The sequence below is a fragment of the Mustelus asterias genome, chromosome 18 (assembly GCF_964213995.1).
Source record: "Mustelus asterias chromosome 18, sMusAst1.hap1.1, whole genome shotgun sequence".
Classification (NCBI taxonomy): domain Eukaryota; kingdom Metazoa; phylum Chordata; class Chondrichthyes; order Carcharhiniformes; family Triakidae; genus Mustelus; species Mustelus asterias.
In genome coordinates, this window is record NC_135818.1 from 47,314,290 (window position 1) to 47,333,063 (window position 18,774).

Here is an 18,774-nt window from a genome sequence, read left to right on the forward strand (position 1 = left end):
CATTTTGCACCCTTGCCACCTCCGTGCTTCTTTTGAAGCATCGCGCCTTGGGGGAGCAAGATGGACCTCCTCCTCCATGGCGTGTAGCAGCCATCCGAGCTCTCCCTCTGTAAAGTGTGGGACTGCTCTGCGTGGTGCCATCTTCCTAGCGTGACTAACTGTGGCTGCATCATTAGTGCTTAAATGCAGCTCCACTTGCTTAAAGGCGCACAGTTGTGGTCACTTTGGGTGAGTCATGTGCCTGGAGCCTCCATGACACCATGATTCGCATGGAAGCTCCTTCATTGCACTAAGATTTTAAAAATTCATTCATGGGAAATGGGCGTTGCTGGCTGACCAGCATTTATTGCCTATTCCTAGTTGCCCTTGAGAAGGTAGTGGTGAGCTGCCTTCTTGAAACGCTGCAGTCTATGCAGGCCAATTGCAGAGACTCATCATCTGGGAGGATACTGTGTCTTTAAGAAATGTATTTAAGCCATGTTCTTGTGCAGGATCTGTTGTAGAAGGTCTATGCACTTGGAGCCGTTCTGTCTACTGGCATCCTATATTGTAGCTGCTGTAGCACAATTGCTTCTAATACCTAGAATATTGGTTTTGATCTGATCCAATGCTGTTCTGCTGTTTTCCCCTGGGATTTTGTTGAGTGGGGCTTGATTGAGATGATTGGCAAGTAAGATTATGTGTCGGAGGAGGCTGGGATTACACAGAATATTCAAGCTTAGATGCTGCTTTTGGAGTTGAGAGAGATCAGTGCCTCTCTTTTCCCCTCTCTGAAGTTGTAGACTGGAATCTGCCAAGAGATAAGTCTTTTTTTTGGATATTCTGCTGTATGAGAGTGGACTTTTCTCTGAAAGTTGCTGTTTTGGAAGCTGCAGAGGGAGAGGTATCCCTTTCTGTCTCTGAAGCCTGGAGACTGAGTGCTGCCAGAGACCAAGTTTACTTCTCTGAAGTTATGCTATTTTGAGGATGTATCCTTCTCTGGAAACTACTGCCTGGATCTCTGTACAGAAGTGTTAAAAGGTTGAAAATCCAACATCATGTGAGCAGACTTGTTTTTGTGCTAACTAATTCTGAACAAAGGTGTAAGACTACGGAGTATTGCTTTAAATTGGAACAACAGAGATAGCTGGCTGTTAATAGAAACATAGAAACATAGAAAAACTACAGCACAAAACAGGCCCTTCGGCCCCACAAGTTGTGCCGAACATATCCCTACCTTTTAGGCCGACCTATAACCCTCCATCCTATTAAGTCCCATGTACTCATCCAGGAGTCTCTTAAAAGACCCTATTGAGTTTGCCTTCACCACCACTGACGGCAGCCGATTCCACTCACCCACCACCCTCTGTGTGAAAAACTTCCCCCTAACATTTCCCCTGTACCTACCCCCCAGCACCTTAAACCTGTGTCCTCTCGTAACAGCCATTTCCACCCTGGGGAAAAGCTTCTGACAGTCCACCCGATCTATGCCTCTCAACATCTTATATACCTCTATTAGATCTCCTCTCATCCTACGGCTCTCCAAGGAGAAAAGACCGAGCTCTCTCAGCCTATCTTTTCCACATCCTTCCTGTAATGAGGCGAACAGAACTGAGCACAGTACTCCAAGTGGGGTCTGACGAGGGTCTTATATAGCTGTATCATCATCCCCGGACTCCTAAACTCAATCCCTCGACTGATAAAGGCCAGCACACCACACGTCCTCCTAACCACCTCCTCCACCTGCGGGGCCGATTTTAGAGTCCTATGGACCCAAACCCCAAGGTCCTTCTGATCCTCTACAATACTAAGAGTCTTTCCCTTTATATTGTACTCCTTCATCCCATTTGACCTGCCAAAATGGGCCACTACGCATTTATCTGGGTTGAAGTCCATCTGCCACTTCTCCGCCCAGTCTTGCATCCTATCTATGTCCCTCTGCAACTTCTGACATCCCTCCAGACTATCCACAACCCCACCAACCTTCGTGTCGTCGGTAAACTTACCAACCCATCCCTCCACTTCCTCATCCAGGTCATTTATGAAAATGACAAACAGCAAGGGTCCCAGAACAGATCCCTGGGGCACTCCACTGGTGACCGAACTCCATTTAGAAAAAGACCCATCTATACCCACTCTCTGCCTCCTTTGGGCAATGATGTGGAGATGCCGGCGTTGGACTGGGGTGAACACAGTAAGAGTTTTAACAACACCAGGTTACCTGGTGTTGTTAAAACTCTTCCCTTGGGCAAGCCAGTTCTGGATCCACAGGGCAGCAGCCCCTTGGATCCCATGCCCTCTCACTTTTTCTAGAAGCCTTGCATGGGGAACCTTATCGAACGCCTTGCTAAAATCCATATAAACCACATCTACCGCTTTCCCTTCGTCAATGTGTTCAGTCACATTTTCAAAGAACTCCACCGGGCTCGTAAGGCATGATCTGCCTTTGACAAAGCCATGCTGAGTATTCTTGAGCATACTAAACCTCTCTAAATGCTCATAAATCATATCCCTCAGGATCTTCTCCATCAGCTTACCAACCACTGAGGTTAGACTCACCGGTCGGTCATTTCCTGGGCTATCCCTATTCCCCTTCTTGAAAATAGGAACCACATCCGCAATCCTCCAATCCTCCGGCACCTCTCCCGTCTTCATCGACGACGCAAAGATCATCGTCAGAGGCTCTGCAATCTCCTCCCTCGCCTCCCACAGTAACCTGGGGTACATCCCATCCGGACCCGGCAACTTATCTATCTTGATGCCATTCAAAGATTCCAGCACAACCTCTTTGTTAAAGTCCACATACTCAATCTTTTCAGTCCACCGCAAGCCCGCAGTACATCCACCCAGGTCCTTCTCCTCTGTGAAAACCGAGGCAAAATACTCATTAAGCACCTCTGCCATTTCTACTGGTTCTGTACAGGCTTTCCCGCCTTCACATTTTATAGGCCCTATTCCTTCACGTCTCATCCTTTTACTCTTCACATATTTATAGAACGCCTTAGGGTTTTCCTTAATCCTACCTGCCAAGGCCTTCTCGTGACCCCTTCTGGCTCTCCTAATTTCCTTCTTTAGTCCCTTCCTACAAGCCGTATACTCATCTAGATCCCTATCTTCGCCAAGCTCTCTGAACCTTTTGTACGCTTTCCTTTTCTTCTCGACTAGGTCCCGCACAGCTTTCGTGCACCACAGTTCCTTTAACCTACCAACTCCTCCCTGTCTGCTCGGAACGTTGTCCTGTAGAACTCTAGACAGACATTCCTTGAAAAACTGCCACCTCTCTTCAGTACATTTCCCCGAGAATACCTCCTTCCAATTTGCTCCTCTAATTTGCTGCCTTATGTCTTCATATTTCCCCTTACTCCATATAAACGCTTTCCTAGCTTGCCTGATCCTCTCTTTTTCCAATGCAAGCATAAAGGAGATAGAGTTATGATCGCTATCCCCAAGATGCTCTCCCACTGAGAGATCTGACACCTGTCCAGGTTCATTGGTCAGTGTCAGATCAAGTACAGCCTCCCACAGTCTGAAAGATGTGCTGGTTAGGGTGCATTGACCGGAACAGACCCTGGAGTGTGGCGACTAGGGGAATTTCACAGTAACTTCATTGCAGTGTTAATGTAAGCCTTACTTGTGACAAATAAATATAATTTACTTTACTTTTACTTTGAGTGTCATCCGTTGCCCCCTGTGGGAAAACCAGTGCCAAAGTTAGAATCCCTACAATGCAGAAGGAGGCCATTCGGCCCATCGAGTCTGCAAAGACCACAATCCCACCCAGGCCCTATCTCCGTATTTACCCCAGGAGACTAAGGTGCAATTTAGCGTGGCCAATGTACCCAACCTGCACATCCCTGGACTGTGGGAGGAAACCGGAGTTTTGTTAAACATTGTTAAGGATTATACTTTGCCATATCTAAGTATTTTAATTTGTAAAAGCTATGCTAATTCTTTTTGTTATATTCTAACTGTGTTCTTAATTGAAGTTTGTTTTGATAAAAGCTTCCCAGTGGATTACTTGAATTATACCTGGAGTGAAACACCTTATGCTCACCCTAATGTCAAAAAATCAAATGCAAACGTTAGGGTCCAGGCTAACTTCATAAAATACCTTGGAGTTTCTGTTCTGGGCCTTAACAATCAGACTCAGACTTAATAGGAGCCTGGCCTCTAGCAGTCCTCAGAGTGTTGGTTATCCTGGCTGTCACTGCCTCTGCCTGCTGTGGACACATTTTTGTGCCGTGTTCACCAGATGAAGATCCTGAGCCGGCTCTAAAACTAGATTCCACCGAGAATGTGTGTCTCTGCGTTGGTGGAGAATGCAGTTGAACACTGTGACAGCTCGACACCTAGTGGGCCCTCAGGATTCACATCTGAGGAGGTCTGGGGGCTGGGGTCGATGGGCTGGCTGGCAGTGTGTCTCCTCTTTCTCTTGCTGGTGGCTGTAATAGAAAGAAGAGATAATTAGTAATGGCTGGACAATCACCTGCATTAAAGAACACTCATAATTTCGGTGAGCGGGCAAATACTACTGGATGGGGCCTAACTGGCTTGTTGAGAGGGTTTGGTGCTGTTACAGCTCTTGTCACTGGCCAGACCTGCAACTTGCTCTTCAAAATGGGCGAGTGGCCTGAACTCCACCCTCCTGTCTGGGATCTCTTCCTTTCCTGGGTGATCTCATCCTGCATAAAGACAGAAGGACAGACTATGAGCAGGAGGGATGATAAACATGCCTGGCTGCTGTGTGAGTGCTGAGTGGGCCCATGTAAGGGTTGAAGATGTGATTTCTGAAGGATATGACAGGAGATGAAAATATTAAACTGCGTGTGTGAGAGAATTAGTGATGATGTCTCTTGTGCTGATAGTTTGTAGACTGTAACCCTAAGAATGCCTGATGGATGGCCTTCTGAAAGTGTGAGTTGGGAGTGAGATTGACTGACCCTGGTAGAGCGGAAGAGATCATTCATCCTTTCCCGACACTGGAGAGCAGTCCTCTTTTGAGCTGACCATGCTGACAATCTCCTCCCAAGCCTTTGTGGAGAGGTTGGTGGACCTCCTTCTGCGGGTCCTCAACTGCATGGTGGAGTGTTGCCAGTCCCTTGTTGCTGAAGTTTGGAGAACATTGGTTTTGTTTTCTGGAGACCATTGACCTGCCTGGACAAGTCCTGGGCTGCAGAAAGCAAATGTGTGTGTGGGAGCTATTTAAATATGGCATCCAGAAATATGATCTGATGACAGTAATGGTGGGGCAGATGAATTCCAACCCTCCCTATCATGAGATATAACATGGTACATAATGTGGTGAAAAGTGGGCAATCTGGAGTGGCAACCCACCCCACTGGCAAGTGGGAACTGCACCAGTTTTCCTGCCTGCCATCGTTCTTAGTCTCTGGAGCAGATAATTCTTTTAGCTTTTGAGCCCATTAATTATGAATCTGCAAAGAGTGCATTGAATATCATGGCAGGGCAGGCAGGAAATTGCCAACCTTGCTGCTACCTCATGGAGTCAAAGGTCCTAGTGCCATATTTAAATGGTACCCAGACAGACATTCGCACTGCACATGTAGACATTGCTCTTTGATCAGGATGATGAGAAGCATGTGCAAGAAGCCTCACTCATACACTTTTCCACTTGTCTCCACCACCCTCAAAACTCTATAGATACACCATTGCCAGAGCAGCATAGCTTCACGACAGGGAGATGAACACAACTGAGCATCTTTGACATTCAGTTGCCTCATAATTATTATGATGTCCCTTTAGTCAGCCACTTGTGCTGACCTTGAACTCCACCCACCCAAAAAGATCCACCCCCCACTTCCAGGAATTTGACAGACTGACTGACTAACTGCGTGGTCAAGGTCAGTTTGGAAACATGGTGCTCATCACATTCCAGAGTCGCTCCACTACCTTCTACCCTCCCTCTGTCATCCACCATCATGGAGGCACGCTGGTACAATGGTTAGCACTGCTGCCTCACAGTGCAAGGGACCCAGGCTTAATTCTGGCCCTGGGAGTTTGCAGGCCCGATTTTACCGTCACGTTGCGCCCGTTTTCGGGCGCGAAAATTTGGTAAAGTCGGGTGTGAGGCGAGTAGCGCAATCCGCGCCTGCCTCTGTGCCCATTCCCCTTCATCAATCGCCGAAAATTGCCACCATCTGTACTGTGCCTGAAACGGGCGCAACATCAATTTAAGTGCACTTGCATGCATTAATAGGCTGCACTCCCAAACTTACCAGCACGTCCTCCTTTACCACCACGTTCGCCCGTCCAGATTTGGCATGAAACAGATATGTTCCACAAAGGTCCGATTCAGGCGTCCCAGCTTCTGAGGAGATAAGTTCAGAGCTTCCAGCAGCTCTCTGACTCAGATCGGCAGAGGGGAGAGGCGGGTCAGTTGGCTCTCTGGTGGGGGAGAGGGAGGCGGGTCAGTTCGCTCTAGTCGGGGAGGAAGGGAGGGAGGCGGGTCATATGGCTCTCTGGTGAGGGGGGAGGGAGGTGGGTCAGATTGCTCTCTAGTGGGAGGGCAGGGAGGGAGGCGGGTCAGATCGCTCCCTGGTGGTGGGGAGAGAGGGAGACAGGTCAGATAGCTCTCTGGTGGGGGGTGGGAGGGAGGTGGGTCAGATCGCTCTCTGGTGGGGGGAGGGAGGTAGGTCAGATGGCTCTCTGGTGGGGGGAGGGAGGGAGGTGGGTCAGATCGCTCTCTGGTGGGGGGGAGGGAGGCGGGTCAGATAGCTCTCTGGTGGGAGAGGAGGAGGGAGGTGGGTCAGATGGCTCTCTGGTGGTGGGAGGGAGGGAGGCAGGTCAGATGGCTCTCTGGTGGGGGGAGGGAGGCTGGTCAGATCGCTCTCTGGTGTGGGGGAGGGAGGTGGGTCAGATCGCTCTCTGGTGGGGAGGAGGGGGCAGGGGCGTCCGCTGCCACTCTGTGCGCAGTCAGTGGGGGGCAGGGGGGTCCGCTGCCACTCTGCATGCAGTCGGTGGGGGGGAAGGGGGGTCCATTTCCACTCTGCGTGCGATCGGCGGGAGGGAAGGGGGCAGGGGGCCACGATCGGTCTGGGTAGTGGGGGGTGTGGGGGAGTCAAGGGGGTCAGTTATGTTGTGGGGGTGGGGCAATGTCTGTGGGGGCCACAGGGGAGGCTTTATCCAGCCCAGGAATGATGTGGCAGAGGAGCGTTTTTCTATTTTTTTTACTGCGCATGCGCAGTTGAAGGCTCCAATTGGAGCTGCAGGGTTTCGGGTGTGATAAGCCCCGCCCACAGGCTTCTGCAGCATGATTCAGAATTGCTGATTTTTTTTCAGGCAGCGTGCGTATGGGGACCCCTGAGAATGTGTCTAAAAGTCAGATCTGAAATACTCCCAGATTCAGCACTTAGAATCAAAATGGTAAAATCGAGCCCTGTATGTTCTCCCCGTGTCTGCATGGGTTTTCTCTGGGTGCTCCGGTTTCCTACCACAGTCCAAAAATGTGCATGTTAGGTTGACCGGCTATGCTAAATCACTCCTTAGTGTCTCAAGATGTATAGGTTAGGCGGATTAGTGAGGTAAATACATGGGGTTGTGGGAAAGAACCTGGGTGGGATGTTCTGTCAGAGTGTCATTGTAGACTCGGTGGGCCGAATGGCGTCCTTCTGTACTATAGGGATTTTATGAAACTCCCCCAATCACCTGATAAGACCTTCACCTACCAGACTCTCACCCTGGATTTGCCATTCTACCGCATCCTACTGCCCCCGCTGACTGTTCCCTGTTATCACCAGTACCCTTTGTTCTTCCCCCAGATTCTCATTGTCAACACAGGATTCCTATCCTTCCATGGGACACTGGTCCTCTTCGGATGACATTCTTTCCAACCTTCCCTCATAAGCCTAACTTCCTTGTTGACCTTCACTCCACCCTTCCACCCTACCCACCCCTGACTCTACCACTCGCACCCTATCTGCCCCCCCCCCCCCCCCCCCACCTCTGCTTCCAGCCTTTGCCTGCCTCCCACCATAGAATCCCTACAGTGCAGAAAGAAGCCATTTGGCTCATCAAAGCTACATGATTTTCCGAAAGAGCATCCCACCCAGGCCCGCCCTCTGCCCCTTCCTCACAACCCTGTGCCATGGCCAATCACCCCAATCCACACATCTTGGGATACTACAGGGCAATTTTGCATGGCCAATCCACCTAACCTGCACATCTTTGGACTGTGGGAAGAAACTGGAGCACCTGGAGGAAACTCATGCAGTCACGAGGAGAAAGTGCAAACTCCACACAGAGTTTGTGTGGAGACTGGAATCAAACCCAGGTCCCTGATGCTGTGAGGCAGCGGTGCTATACACTGTGCCATCTTGCCGCCCATACACCTTGTCTGGCCTTGACACAGTGTTTGCTTATAATGCTCAGGAGAAATTACGTGAGATCCCAAGAAGGAGAAAACAACATCTACAGACCTCAAAATTGTGGAAGAGGTGAAGCTTGCCTAGTGTGTATTTATATATTTTTTATATGTGTGTATATATATATATATATATATATATATATACACACACACAGTTGTAAAACTGAACATTCTAAATTCTCGGTGGCAGGAAACCTAATTTGGGAGGACAAACATAATTTTTAAAAAAATCATTTATAGGATATGGGCATCGCTGGCTAGGCCAGCATTTATTGCCCATCCTTAATTGCTCTTGAGAAAGTGACGTGAGCTGCCTTCTTTAACCACCATAGTCCATGTAGTGCTATTAGGGCAGGAGTTCTAGAATTTTGACTGTGAAGGAAAGGCAATATATCTCCAAGTTTGGGTAACTAGCAACATGGGGGGGAACTTCTCGGTGGTGGTGTTCCCATGTGTCTGCTGCCCTTGTCCTTCTAGATGGTATTGGATGTGGGTTTGGAAGGTGATGCCTAAGGAGCTTTGCGGGTTCCTGCAGGGATCCTTGTAGGGGATACACACTACTGGCACCGTTCGCCAGTGGTGGAGGGAGTGACTATTTGTGGAAAGGTTGTAATTGCAGCAGGCTGCTTTGTCCTGGATGATGTTGAGCTTCTCAAGTCCTGTTGAAGCTGCATTCATCCAGGCAAGTGGAGAATATTTAATTACATTCCTGATTTACACCAGGCTTTGAGGAGTCAGGAGGTGAGTTACTTGCTGCAGGATCTCAAACCTCTGCTGTTGTAGTCACAGTACTTATATGACTAGTCCAGTTCAGTTTTTCTTCCATAATAATTCCCAGAATGGAGATTATGGGGGATTCAGCAATGGTAATGTTATTGAATGTCAAGGGGCAAGATGACCCTTTAATAAGCATGCATGAGATACTAATGAATACAAATAGGGTTCTTGACAGTGTTCGCCAGAGAACTCAATCTGCCTTTGACCTGCCTTGAAAGTCAAGAGATCAAAATTTGCACAGTTTATCCCACCGTCAGGAAACAGATATTTTCCCTCTCACCAAATTAAGTGCTCCTGCCTGAACGATTCCCACCACTGGCAAGAGTGGAAATTTCCACCCAAAAGGTTGTAAAATATTGCATACTTTCAATTTCATACTAAATATCTGCTTGTGTTACTCTTTTGCACATATCATGCACCCTCTGCTACCTTGAGCCTATTGACATGGCAGTAAGATATTCACTATCGATTATATAACAGAATAACAATGTCTGGCTGGGATTTAAGGCAACTTGAGGATTTTATGGCCATTCTTAAGTGCCAGTCTAATGGTTTATCGCAACAAGCCTGGAGTGAAATACCATGCGATATTTTGCTCTTTGATGTCTGTTAATAAATTGTCACCTTTTCATTTTGTTAGGTCTAACATCTCCAAGATACAGCAATGTTACACTTTCTGATTTTCCATCATTGTCTCCAACCTGCCGATGGAAAGAGATTTACATTAGGGCTTGTCACCTGAATCAAAATTGGACATTGGGTAGATATACAGTTTTGCCTTTACTTCGAGGCCATCAAGAAAGAGTAAATTGTCTCGACTGTGATGGTGAGTGATATTCAGTAGCAACAGAGTGGGAAATAGAAAAATGTAGATTACGAAATGAACTGCAATGTTTTTTTCTTGTAAGCATAGACATCTACAATTTTAAACACGCATACAGTCTTCATACACCTTGACTAAGTGGCTATTATTCAGACGTGAACCTAGACTGTGAGCACTGGCTGACTATTCAATCATAAGTACAATAAGAACATGTACTTTTATAGCACCATTAATATAGAAAAATGTTCCAAAAGACATCACAGAAACAAAACGATAAAATAAACACCAAGTCTCAGAAAAGGAGGTATCAGAAGTTGCAATCAAAAGCTTGGTCAAGAGATGTGTTTTAAAGGAGGATCTTAAAAGAGGAGGTAGGAAGTGAGACCTAAATGGGTGCAGGGACAGTAATCAAAGATTGGTAAAGGGAAGGGATGTACAAAAAACTCAAGTCAAAAAAACAGAGAGATCCAGGGGGAGGTGGATTGTAGGGAGGAACAAGACTGTTAGCAGGAGAGAATCTCAAAGAAATCACTCAACACTCAGGGTTGGTCCTCGCATCAAACGGTTTATTTTCGCCAGTGGGGAGATGGCTTCTGTTAAAGCCCAGTGCCTCTCTCCGACGAACACAGGAAAAACATCCATTCTTATACATTTTTCAAACATCTACACAGCCCTTCACGGCTGGACCTTATCCAATAATATCGATTACAGATTACATACATTAGTCACATATTCAATTTTAAAAAGGCATTACGTAAGGTGGGCTTATGCATGTTCGACCGTGATCTCATGGACACGGTTCTCATGGTACCTTATTAATGTTATCTTCTTTTCTCTCATCTTGAGTGCTTGAGTTTACAATCCCGTGGACCTGGGAGACTGCTCCAACCTAGCTACCCATGAACGAATTTACTCCCTTAAACAGCAAGTTTATGATTAAACTTGTTTTCATGTATCCAAAAACAGATAAGAGAAACAGCTGTCCCTGCTGTTGTACACAAGCTTATGATTTTCCCAGCTAATTGTGTTCAGGAATGTGGCTAACCCAGCTAGTATCCATTTTGTGTCTTTTAATATTATGTACTTCTGTTTAACATGGTGGAGCTTATATGCATGCCTTCATATGATCGTATAACAATAAATTCATACATATTTATTATATACTATTTATCCCCACCGATATAAATTGCTATACAGGTACCTACAAATATAAATTGTTATACAGGCACCTAAACCAATGATATTATTCCCTCTAAACCTATTCTTTAAATCTCCCTTCAACAAAGACCATGAAGGGATGTGAACACAATTGCAAAAGCCTTGCACACAAACCAAATTGTGTCTTTATCTGTTTTTACAGATGCAATTCCTCTTCACTATGGACATCCAATTCCTTTACACCTCCAATCCCCACTAGGATGCTCTGAGAGCTCTCTGCTTCTTCCTTGAATAAAGGCCTGAACTACCTCCATCCACCACCACCCTCCTCCACCTGGCTGAACTTGTTCTCTCATTGAACAGCTTCTCCTTTAACTTGTCTCACTTCCTCAAAATGTGTGACTATGTGTACCCTAATGGGCCCTAGACATGCCCATCTTTTTGTGGTTTCTGTGGAACATACCTTGTTCCAGTCCTTCTCAGGTCACCTCCAACAACTCTTTTTCCAATACATTGATGACTATATCAATGTTGCTTTGTGCACCCGTGTGGAACCGGAAGAATTATCAATTTGGCTCCCAATTTCCGCCCACTTTCACCATCACATGATACATCTTTGACACTTCCCCTTCACCCCGTTTTCACCTTCACGTGGTTCATCTCTGACACTTTCTTTCCCTTCCTTGATTTCTCTGTCTCCATTTCTGGTTATAGACTGTCTACCAATATTTATTACAAGCCCACCAACTCCCACAGCTACCTCAACTACACCTCTTCAAACCCTACTTCCTGTAAGGACTCCATTCCACCCTTCCAGTTTCTCTGTCCCCGTCGCAACTGTTCTGATGATGCTACCTTCCACAAAAGTGCTACTGATATGTCTTCCTTTTCCCAGGGCCAAAGATTCCTCCCACACCATTGTTGACAGGGTGTTCAACCGTGTCCAATTCCTATGCTGTACTTCTGCCCTCACCCTATCCCCTCCCTTCCAGAACCACAGTAGGATAACCTTTATCCTCATTTTCCACTTCACTGGTCTCTATGTTCAAAGGATCATCCTCTACTAACTCCAACATGATGCCACCACCAAACACATCTTCCCCTCACCCCCCCTGTCAGCGTGCTGAAGGGACCATTCCCTCCATTACACCTTGATCCACTCCTCTATCACCCCTAATATCTCATCCTCTTCCCACAGCACCTTCCCACGTAGTGTACTGCCTGCCCTTTTACCTCCTCCCTCCTCACCATCCAAGGCCCCAAACACTCCTTCCAGATAAAGCAGTGATTTACTTGCACTTTTTTCAATTTATTCTACTGTATTAGCTGCTCACATTATATTTTCTTCTACACTGGGGAGACAAAAACTATACACAGTATTCAAGATGTGGTCTCACCAATGCTCTGTGTAACTGAAGTATGCACAGTAAGAAGTCTCACAACACCAGGTTAAAGTCCAACAGGTTTATTTGGTAGCAAATACCATAAGCTTTCGGAGCAATGCTCCTTCGTCAGATGGAGTGGTCTCTGTTCTCAAACAGGGCACAGACACAGAAATCAAATTACAGAATACTGATTAGAATGCAAATCTCTACAGCCAGCCAGGTCTTAAATGCACAGACAATGTGGGTGGAGGGAGCATTCAATACAGGTTAAAGAGATGTGTAGGTCTCTGTTTGAGAACAGAGACCACTCCATCTGACGAAGGAGCATTGCTCCGAAAGCTTATGGTATTTGCTACCAAATAAACCTGTTGGACTTTAACCTGGTGTTGTGAGACTTCTTGCTGTGCTTACCCCAGTCCAACGCCGGCATCTCCACATCATAACTGAAGTATAACATCCTTACTTTTATGTTCAATTCACCATGTAATGAAGGATAACATTCCATTAACCTTCTTAATTACTTGCTGTCCCTGCATACTAACTTTTTGTGATTCATTCACCAGAACACCTAGATCCCTCAGTACCTCAGAATTCTGCAGTTGTCCGCTGCTTAAGAAACACTTTTCTTTTTTATTCTTCCTGCCAAAGTGAACAACTTCACATTTTCTCACATTATATTCCATCTGGCAGATTTTTGCCCACTTACTCAACCCTTCTGACTCAGAGGTTGGGACACTACCATAAGCCAGTAATCACTGTGCCCTGACATGAGAACTCTACAGGTGTGTATGGAATACTTGACCGTATTCTAATCTCTATTCACCGGCCGTCTGGATTCAGGCTCAAAGCTTCTAGTTTCTGAAGAGGCAGCAATGCAACTACTAAGCCAAAACCTCACTTCCTCCTTATCAAGTACTTTAATAAAAGTACAAATGAGCAATATCTGCAAATGTTGTTATTTCCTCAAATATTTCTACTAGGTTACTCAGATACAACTTGCTCTGCACAAATAAATTCTGTCTTTATTAATTAGCTGATATAATGATGTGAGTGTTAATTTTATTCACATCATGACATACTATGTTACACAATAGTCTTTTCTTCCTTCTTGAACAGATATTGTTTTGGAATTTGTTTCTGACACAACTTCCTGATCCATGGATACTTGAAAAATTGTACTCTGAGGCTCTGCCATTTCCACTCAGCATTCCAGGATTCACATCATCAGCCCAGTGTCTTTTCCACTTTGAGTTCCATCAACTTTTTCAGTGCTTCTTTACATGTTCTTTCTTTCCAATCTCTTCCCCTACAAACTTTCGTTCTCATTTTCACAAGAGCTGCTTAGTTCTCATACTCAGTTCTCTGACTTGAAATGTCTCTCCAATGGGACATTGTTTGACATTCCCATTGATTGCACAATAGAAATGAGAAATGTGATAAATGGGTTATTACACATGCAAACCAATGTGCTACCTACCTCATGGTGCTGTGAATTAATGTATTAACATATTTATTCATTGTGTCACATACTACATTATTTTTATGTCCAATTTAAAAAATACACATGACCTGAATTGTACACGTGGACTCAATTCTTTTCAACAAAATATTTAAACACAACAGAACTTTCATCTCACATTGTCCCCATTAAAATATGCTTTCTGCCTCTTTCATGTTCACAGGGAAACGACTAGTAAGTGGAAGTTCAGACAAAACTGCCCGTGTATGGGATCTGTTCACTGCAATTTGTCTCCATGTACTGGATAGCCATACAGATGCTGTAACAAGTGTTTGCATTAAGGTAGATTTTTTTCCATCCACCTACCAGCAATAATTATTAAACAATCACAAGAAGTCACCATATACTTTAGTATTTACAATTTTGTTTGCACTTGTTGCTAATTTATCAACCTGCTAATTGTAGCTCTGGATGAGAAGAAATTTTCTTCAATTAAACATTGGGAAGACCAATGCCATTGTTTTAAATTCCCATTACTCCACCTCATTCACTGGTTACTGACTTCAACCCTGTTTCTGGCAATTGCACAAGGCTGAATCAGACTGTTTGTAATCTTTGGCAGAAGTTTAAGATCCCTCGCCAGTGTGTTTGCAGGCAGGGTGCATGCAAAATTTCCATATGGCCTTTTCGCTGTCGCCCTTCCTATCGTGGGGCCAAGGGGAACCCGCTCTCTCTTGGCCCAGTTGAGGCCCTTGAATGACTGCTAACAGCCACTTCCCATCCAGACTCAATTTTGAGGCTGACAGGAGGAGTTCAGGGATGGGTGGAGAAGCCTGGTAGGTCACATTGCTTAGGCTGGAAGAGGATGCTGCCTCCCTCAAAAGCCCCCTTTCCATATCAGGACAAGGTCTGCCTCCTGTGGATTCTCCCTCCTTCTCTGGCCATTCCATCAAGGTGCCATACTCTCCTTACCCGACATATCCTGGGCATCACTTTCCCACCCCACTGTGAGACCCTCTGCACTTACCTGGCGTTGGAACCTTTTAATTTAAAACCTGGAGATTGTTTGTAGTCCTACTCCTCGCCACTCCTGTTGCTGGCCTTGCTTGGGCTACAGCTGGCTAACCAGATTGGTCAGCAGCTCTCTGAGATGGGACTTCCATCCTGGTAATGGGCAGAGGTCACATCTCCAACCAATTAACATTCCTTGGAGCATTAAATGGCTGCAGGGCTGCCATGATTGGTGGGGATGTGTTGCCCACTGAATCTTTGGATGGTGAGGTGGAAAACCCTGTCATCCAAAAAATTCTGCCTTTGGTAACATATTTTACTTTGAGGTGAGCCTCTGCGCACATATTCACATCATCACTAAGACTGGCTTTTTCACCTCTGCAGCATCGCCTGACTTGATGCCCCTGTTTCAGCTAATCTGCTGCTGAAACCCTCATCCACAACTTTGTTGCCTCGAGATGAGTACTCCAACGCTTTCCGGCTGTCTTGCACATTCTAATGTAAACATGAGGACAGCCAAAATACTGCTGTCCATGTTCTTATTCATACCAAGTCCTGTTCACCTATCACCCCTGTGTTTGCTGATCTACATCAATAGGTCCCAGTCACGCAACTGCTTGATTTGAAAATTCTCATCCTTGTTTTGTCCCACCATGCTGTTCCCCACCCTATCTCGGCAATCACTTTGAGTCACAACCTTCAGAGACAGTGGTGCTCATCTAATTTTGGCCTCTCAAACGTCCTTAATTTTAATTGTTTCAACTATTGGTGACCAAGCCTTCAGTTGTCCTAAATTCAGGCTCTAAAAGCTCCAGGACTCCCTTCCTAAACCCCCTCCGTTCTCTACCTCTCTTTCCTCCTCTGCTTCTTAAAACCTTCTTCAAGCTGGGTTTAATGCAGCCTATTGTGGCAGTAAATATGGTGTCAGGCTCACTTAATTAGCCGCACATCAGTCTCCTGGAAGTGGGAAAACTCTCCATGATTAAATTAGAATGGCCCATGGGGGAAACTTGCCCACTTGCCCGCAGATTGTTAATTAAGATCATTATTGAACTAATTGACACCAATTATTCCTGAGCCCACCAGAACGTAGTGGTTGTTCTGGGATTACATGGAGTGGCACGACTTTCCAGTGCTTCTTCAGTTACATTAAATTCCAGCTTTTGGTTTTCTGCCTTAGTAATGCCTCATGTGGCTCGGTGTCAAATTTTGCTTTATAACCTTCCTGTGAAGCACCTTGGGACATTTTATTATGAGTTAAAGATCTTGGGATGATTTATTGTGTTCATAGAAATCATAGAAACCCTACAGTGCAGAAGGAGGCCATTCAGCCCATCGAGTCTGCACCGACCACAACTCCACCCAGGCCCTACCCCCACATATTTACCCACTAATCCCTCTAACCTACGCATCTCAGGACTCTAAGGGGCAATTTTTAACCTGGCCAATCAACCTGACCCGCACATCTTTGGACATCTTTGGTGTTATAAGTGCTGTATGAATATATTGTTGAAGGTATTATATAAATAGATATTGCTGTTGTTATTTCATGGAGGTAATTTTACAATTGGTAGTAAAACAAAATAGTAGTTAAAATAGTTCCCATGTTAACTCTATCATCTGTGCATTAGCTTAGACTTATTCAAAATTAAACAACCTATAACTGTTATAATTTTAATTATTTCTCTGTTGTAATATCATCAGAACACTTAATAACAATCCAGAATTCTTCCATATCTGTTGCTCACAAGTTAGCAGATCATCCAGTCAGGGAATGTAAATAATATTCCATTCTCTGTGTATTCTCTATTCCTATGACACAATGGGTTTGAATTTCTAAAGGATTTTTCCTGTTTGGTGTAACTTTTATGGATGAACTATCAAAATTTTGTAAAAGAAATAAAGGTTTCTTTACAGCTGATGATCAGAAAAGTCCCTGCAGAAGTTAATGATTAACATCATAATCTTATAAAATGTATTTCACAAAATCATTTAAAAAAATTAAAACTGTAGAAACATAGAAACGAGAAGCAGGAGTTGGCCATTCAGCCCCTTGAGCCTGCTCCACCATTCATTTTGATCATGGCTGATCATCGAATTCAATATCCTGATCCTCCCTGCACCCCCCATATCCCTTTAGCCCCAAGAGCTATATTTAATTTCTTCTTGAAATCAGACTTCTTGGCCTCAAATGCTTTCTGTGGTAGTGAATTCCACACATTCATCACCCTCTGGGCGAAGAAATCTCTCCTCACCCTCTGGGTGAAGAAATTTCTCCTCACTTTAGTTCTAAAAGATTTACCCCTTATCCCCAAACTACGACCCCTAGTTCTGGACTCCCCCACCATTGGGAACATTCTTTCTGAATCTAGCCTGTCTAACCCTGTTAGAATTTTATAATTTTCTATGAGATCCCCCTCACTCTTCTAAACTGCAATGAATAATCCTAACCGATTTAGTCTCCTCAGAAGACAGACTTGCCATCCCTGGTAAACCTGGTAAACCTATCAGCCTGGTAAACCTTGGCTGTACTCCTATAGCAAGGCCATCCTTCCTCAGATTAGGACACCAAAACTGCATGCAATACTCCAGGTGTGGCCTCACCAACGCCCCACACAACTGCAGCAAAACATCCCTATCCTTGTACTCAAATCCTCTCGCTATGAAGGCCAACATACCATTTGCCTTTTTAACTGCCTGCTGTACCTGTGCGCTTACTTTCAGCGACTGATGAACAAGGACACCAAGGTCTCGCTGGGTATCCACCTCTCTCAATTTACATCCATTCAAGTAATAAAATGTCTTCCTAATATTGCTACCAAAGTGGATAACCTCACATTTATCCACATTATATTGTATCTGCCATGCATATGCCCACACACTCAGCCTGTCTAAATCACGCTGAAGCCTCTCTGCAGTCTCCTCACAACTTACCCTCCCATCCAACTTTGTATCATCTGCAAATTTGGAGATAATACATATAGTTCCCTCTTCCAAATCATTAATATATAATGTGAACAGTTGGGTCCTGGCACGGATCCCTACGGAACCCCACTAGTCACTGACTGCCATTCAGAAAAAGACTCATTTATGCCAACTCTTTGCTTCCTATCTGCTAACCAGCTTTCTATTCATCTCAAGTCATTACATGCAATCCCATGTGCTTTAACTTTACATTATAGCCTGTTATGTGAGACCTTGTCAAAACCCTTCTGAGACTCTAAATAAACCACATCCACTGGTTCTCCTCGGTCAACTCTACAAGTTCATTCTCAAAGAATTTTAGTGCAATTGATGTAAAATAAGAAATACATGCAAGTAATTTAAAAGCTATAATCCAATTTCAAGGCTATATAGACATTCACTAACTACTTCAATATAACACCATCCCAAAATGATTGAGTTACAGCTTTTTGATTCAGTCGTGTCTTTCTAGTATTATACATGTTAACTTTAGACTAAAGGCTACATCACCTCAGAAGTGAACTGATTCAATTTGATCCCACCATATTATTAATCTTGAAAAAGTCATGTTATTCCACTGCTAAACAGTATCATTCTGGGTTTTCTTCCTAAGGTAATCCCAGTTTGCTTCAAATGGGTTACAGAAGCTTGAAACAAATTCTTGACGAGCAGGGCAGGATTTTTTGAACTGTTTCTGGGTCCCCCATGGGGTAAACAGTCACTGGAAATTATTTTCACAGCAGTCCCTTCTTAATTACCTTGTAGATGGGTTTGGCAGCCTCTTAGCGACCATGAGGGCAGGAATGGAGGCAGGACTCTTCAAACGCGTGCCCGA

The 18,774-nt window shown here is 45.0% G+C and overlaps 1 protein-coding gene across 3 annotated transcripts in view; it reads left to right on the forward strand.

Moving 5' to 3' along the window:
* The window catches only part of LOC144507107 (uncharacterized), a 54,047-nt gene that overhangs the window by 11,179 nt on the left and 24,094 nt on the right, over positions 1-18,774 (forward strand). For all 3 annotated transcript variants that reach the window (XM_078233855.1, XM_078233854.1, XM_078233856.1), the window contains exons 4-5: positions 9,780-9,965; positions 14,188-14,306. In XM_078233855.1, coding sequence (XP_078089981.1) covers positions 9,780-9,965; positions 14,188-14,306 — 305 coding nt within the window. The remainder of the gene's footprint in view (positions 1-9,779; positions 9,966-14,187; positions 14,307-18,774) is intronic.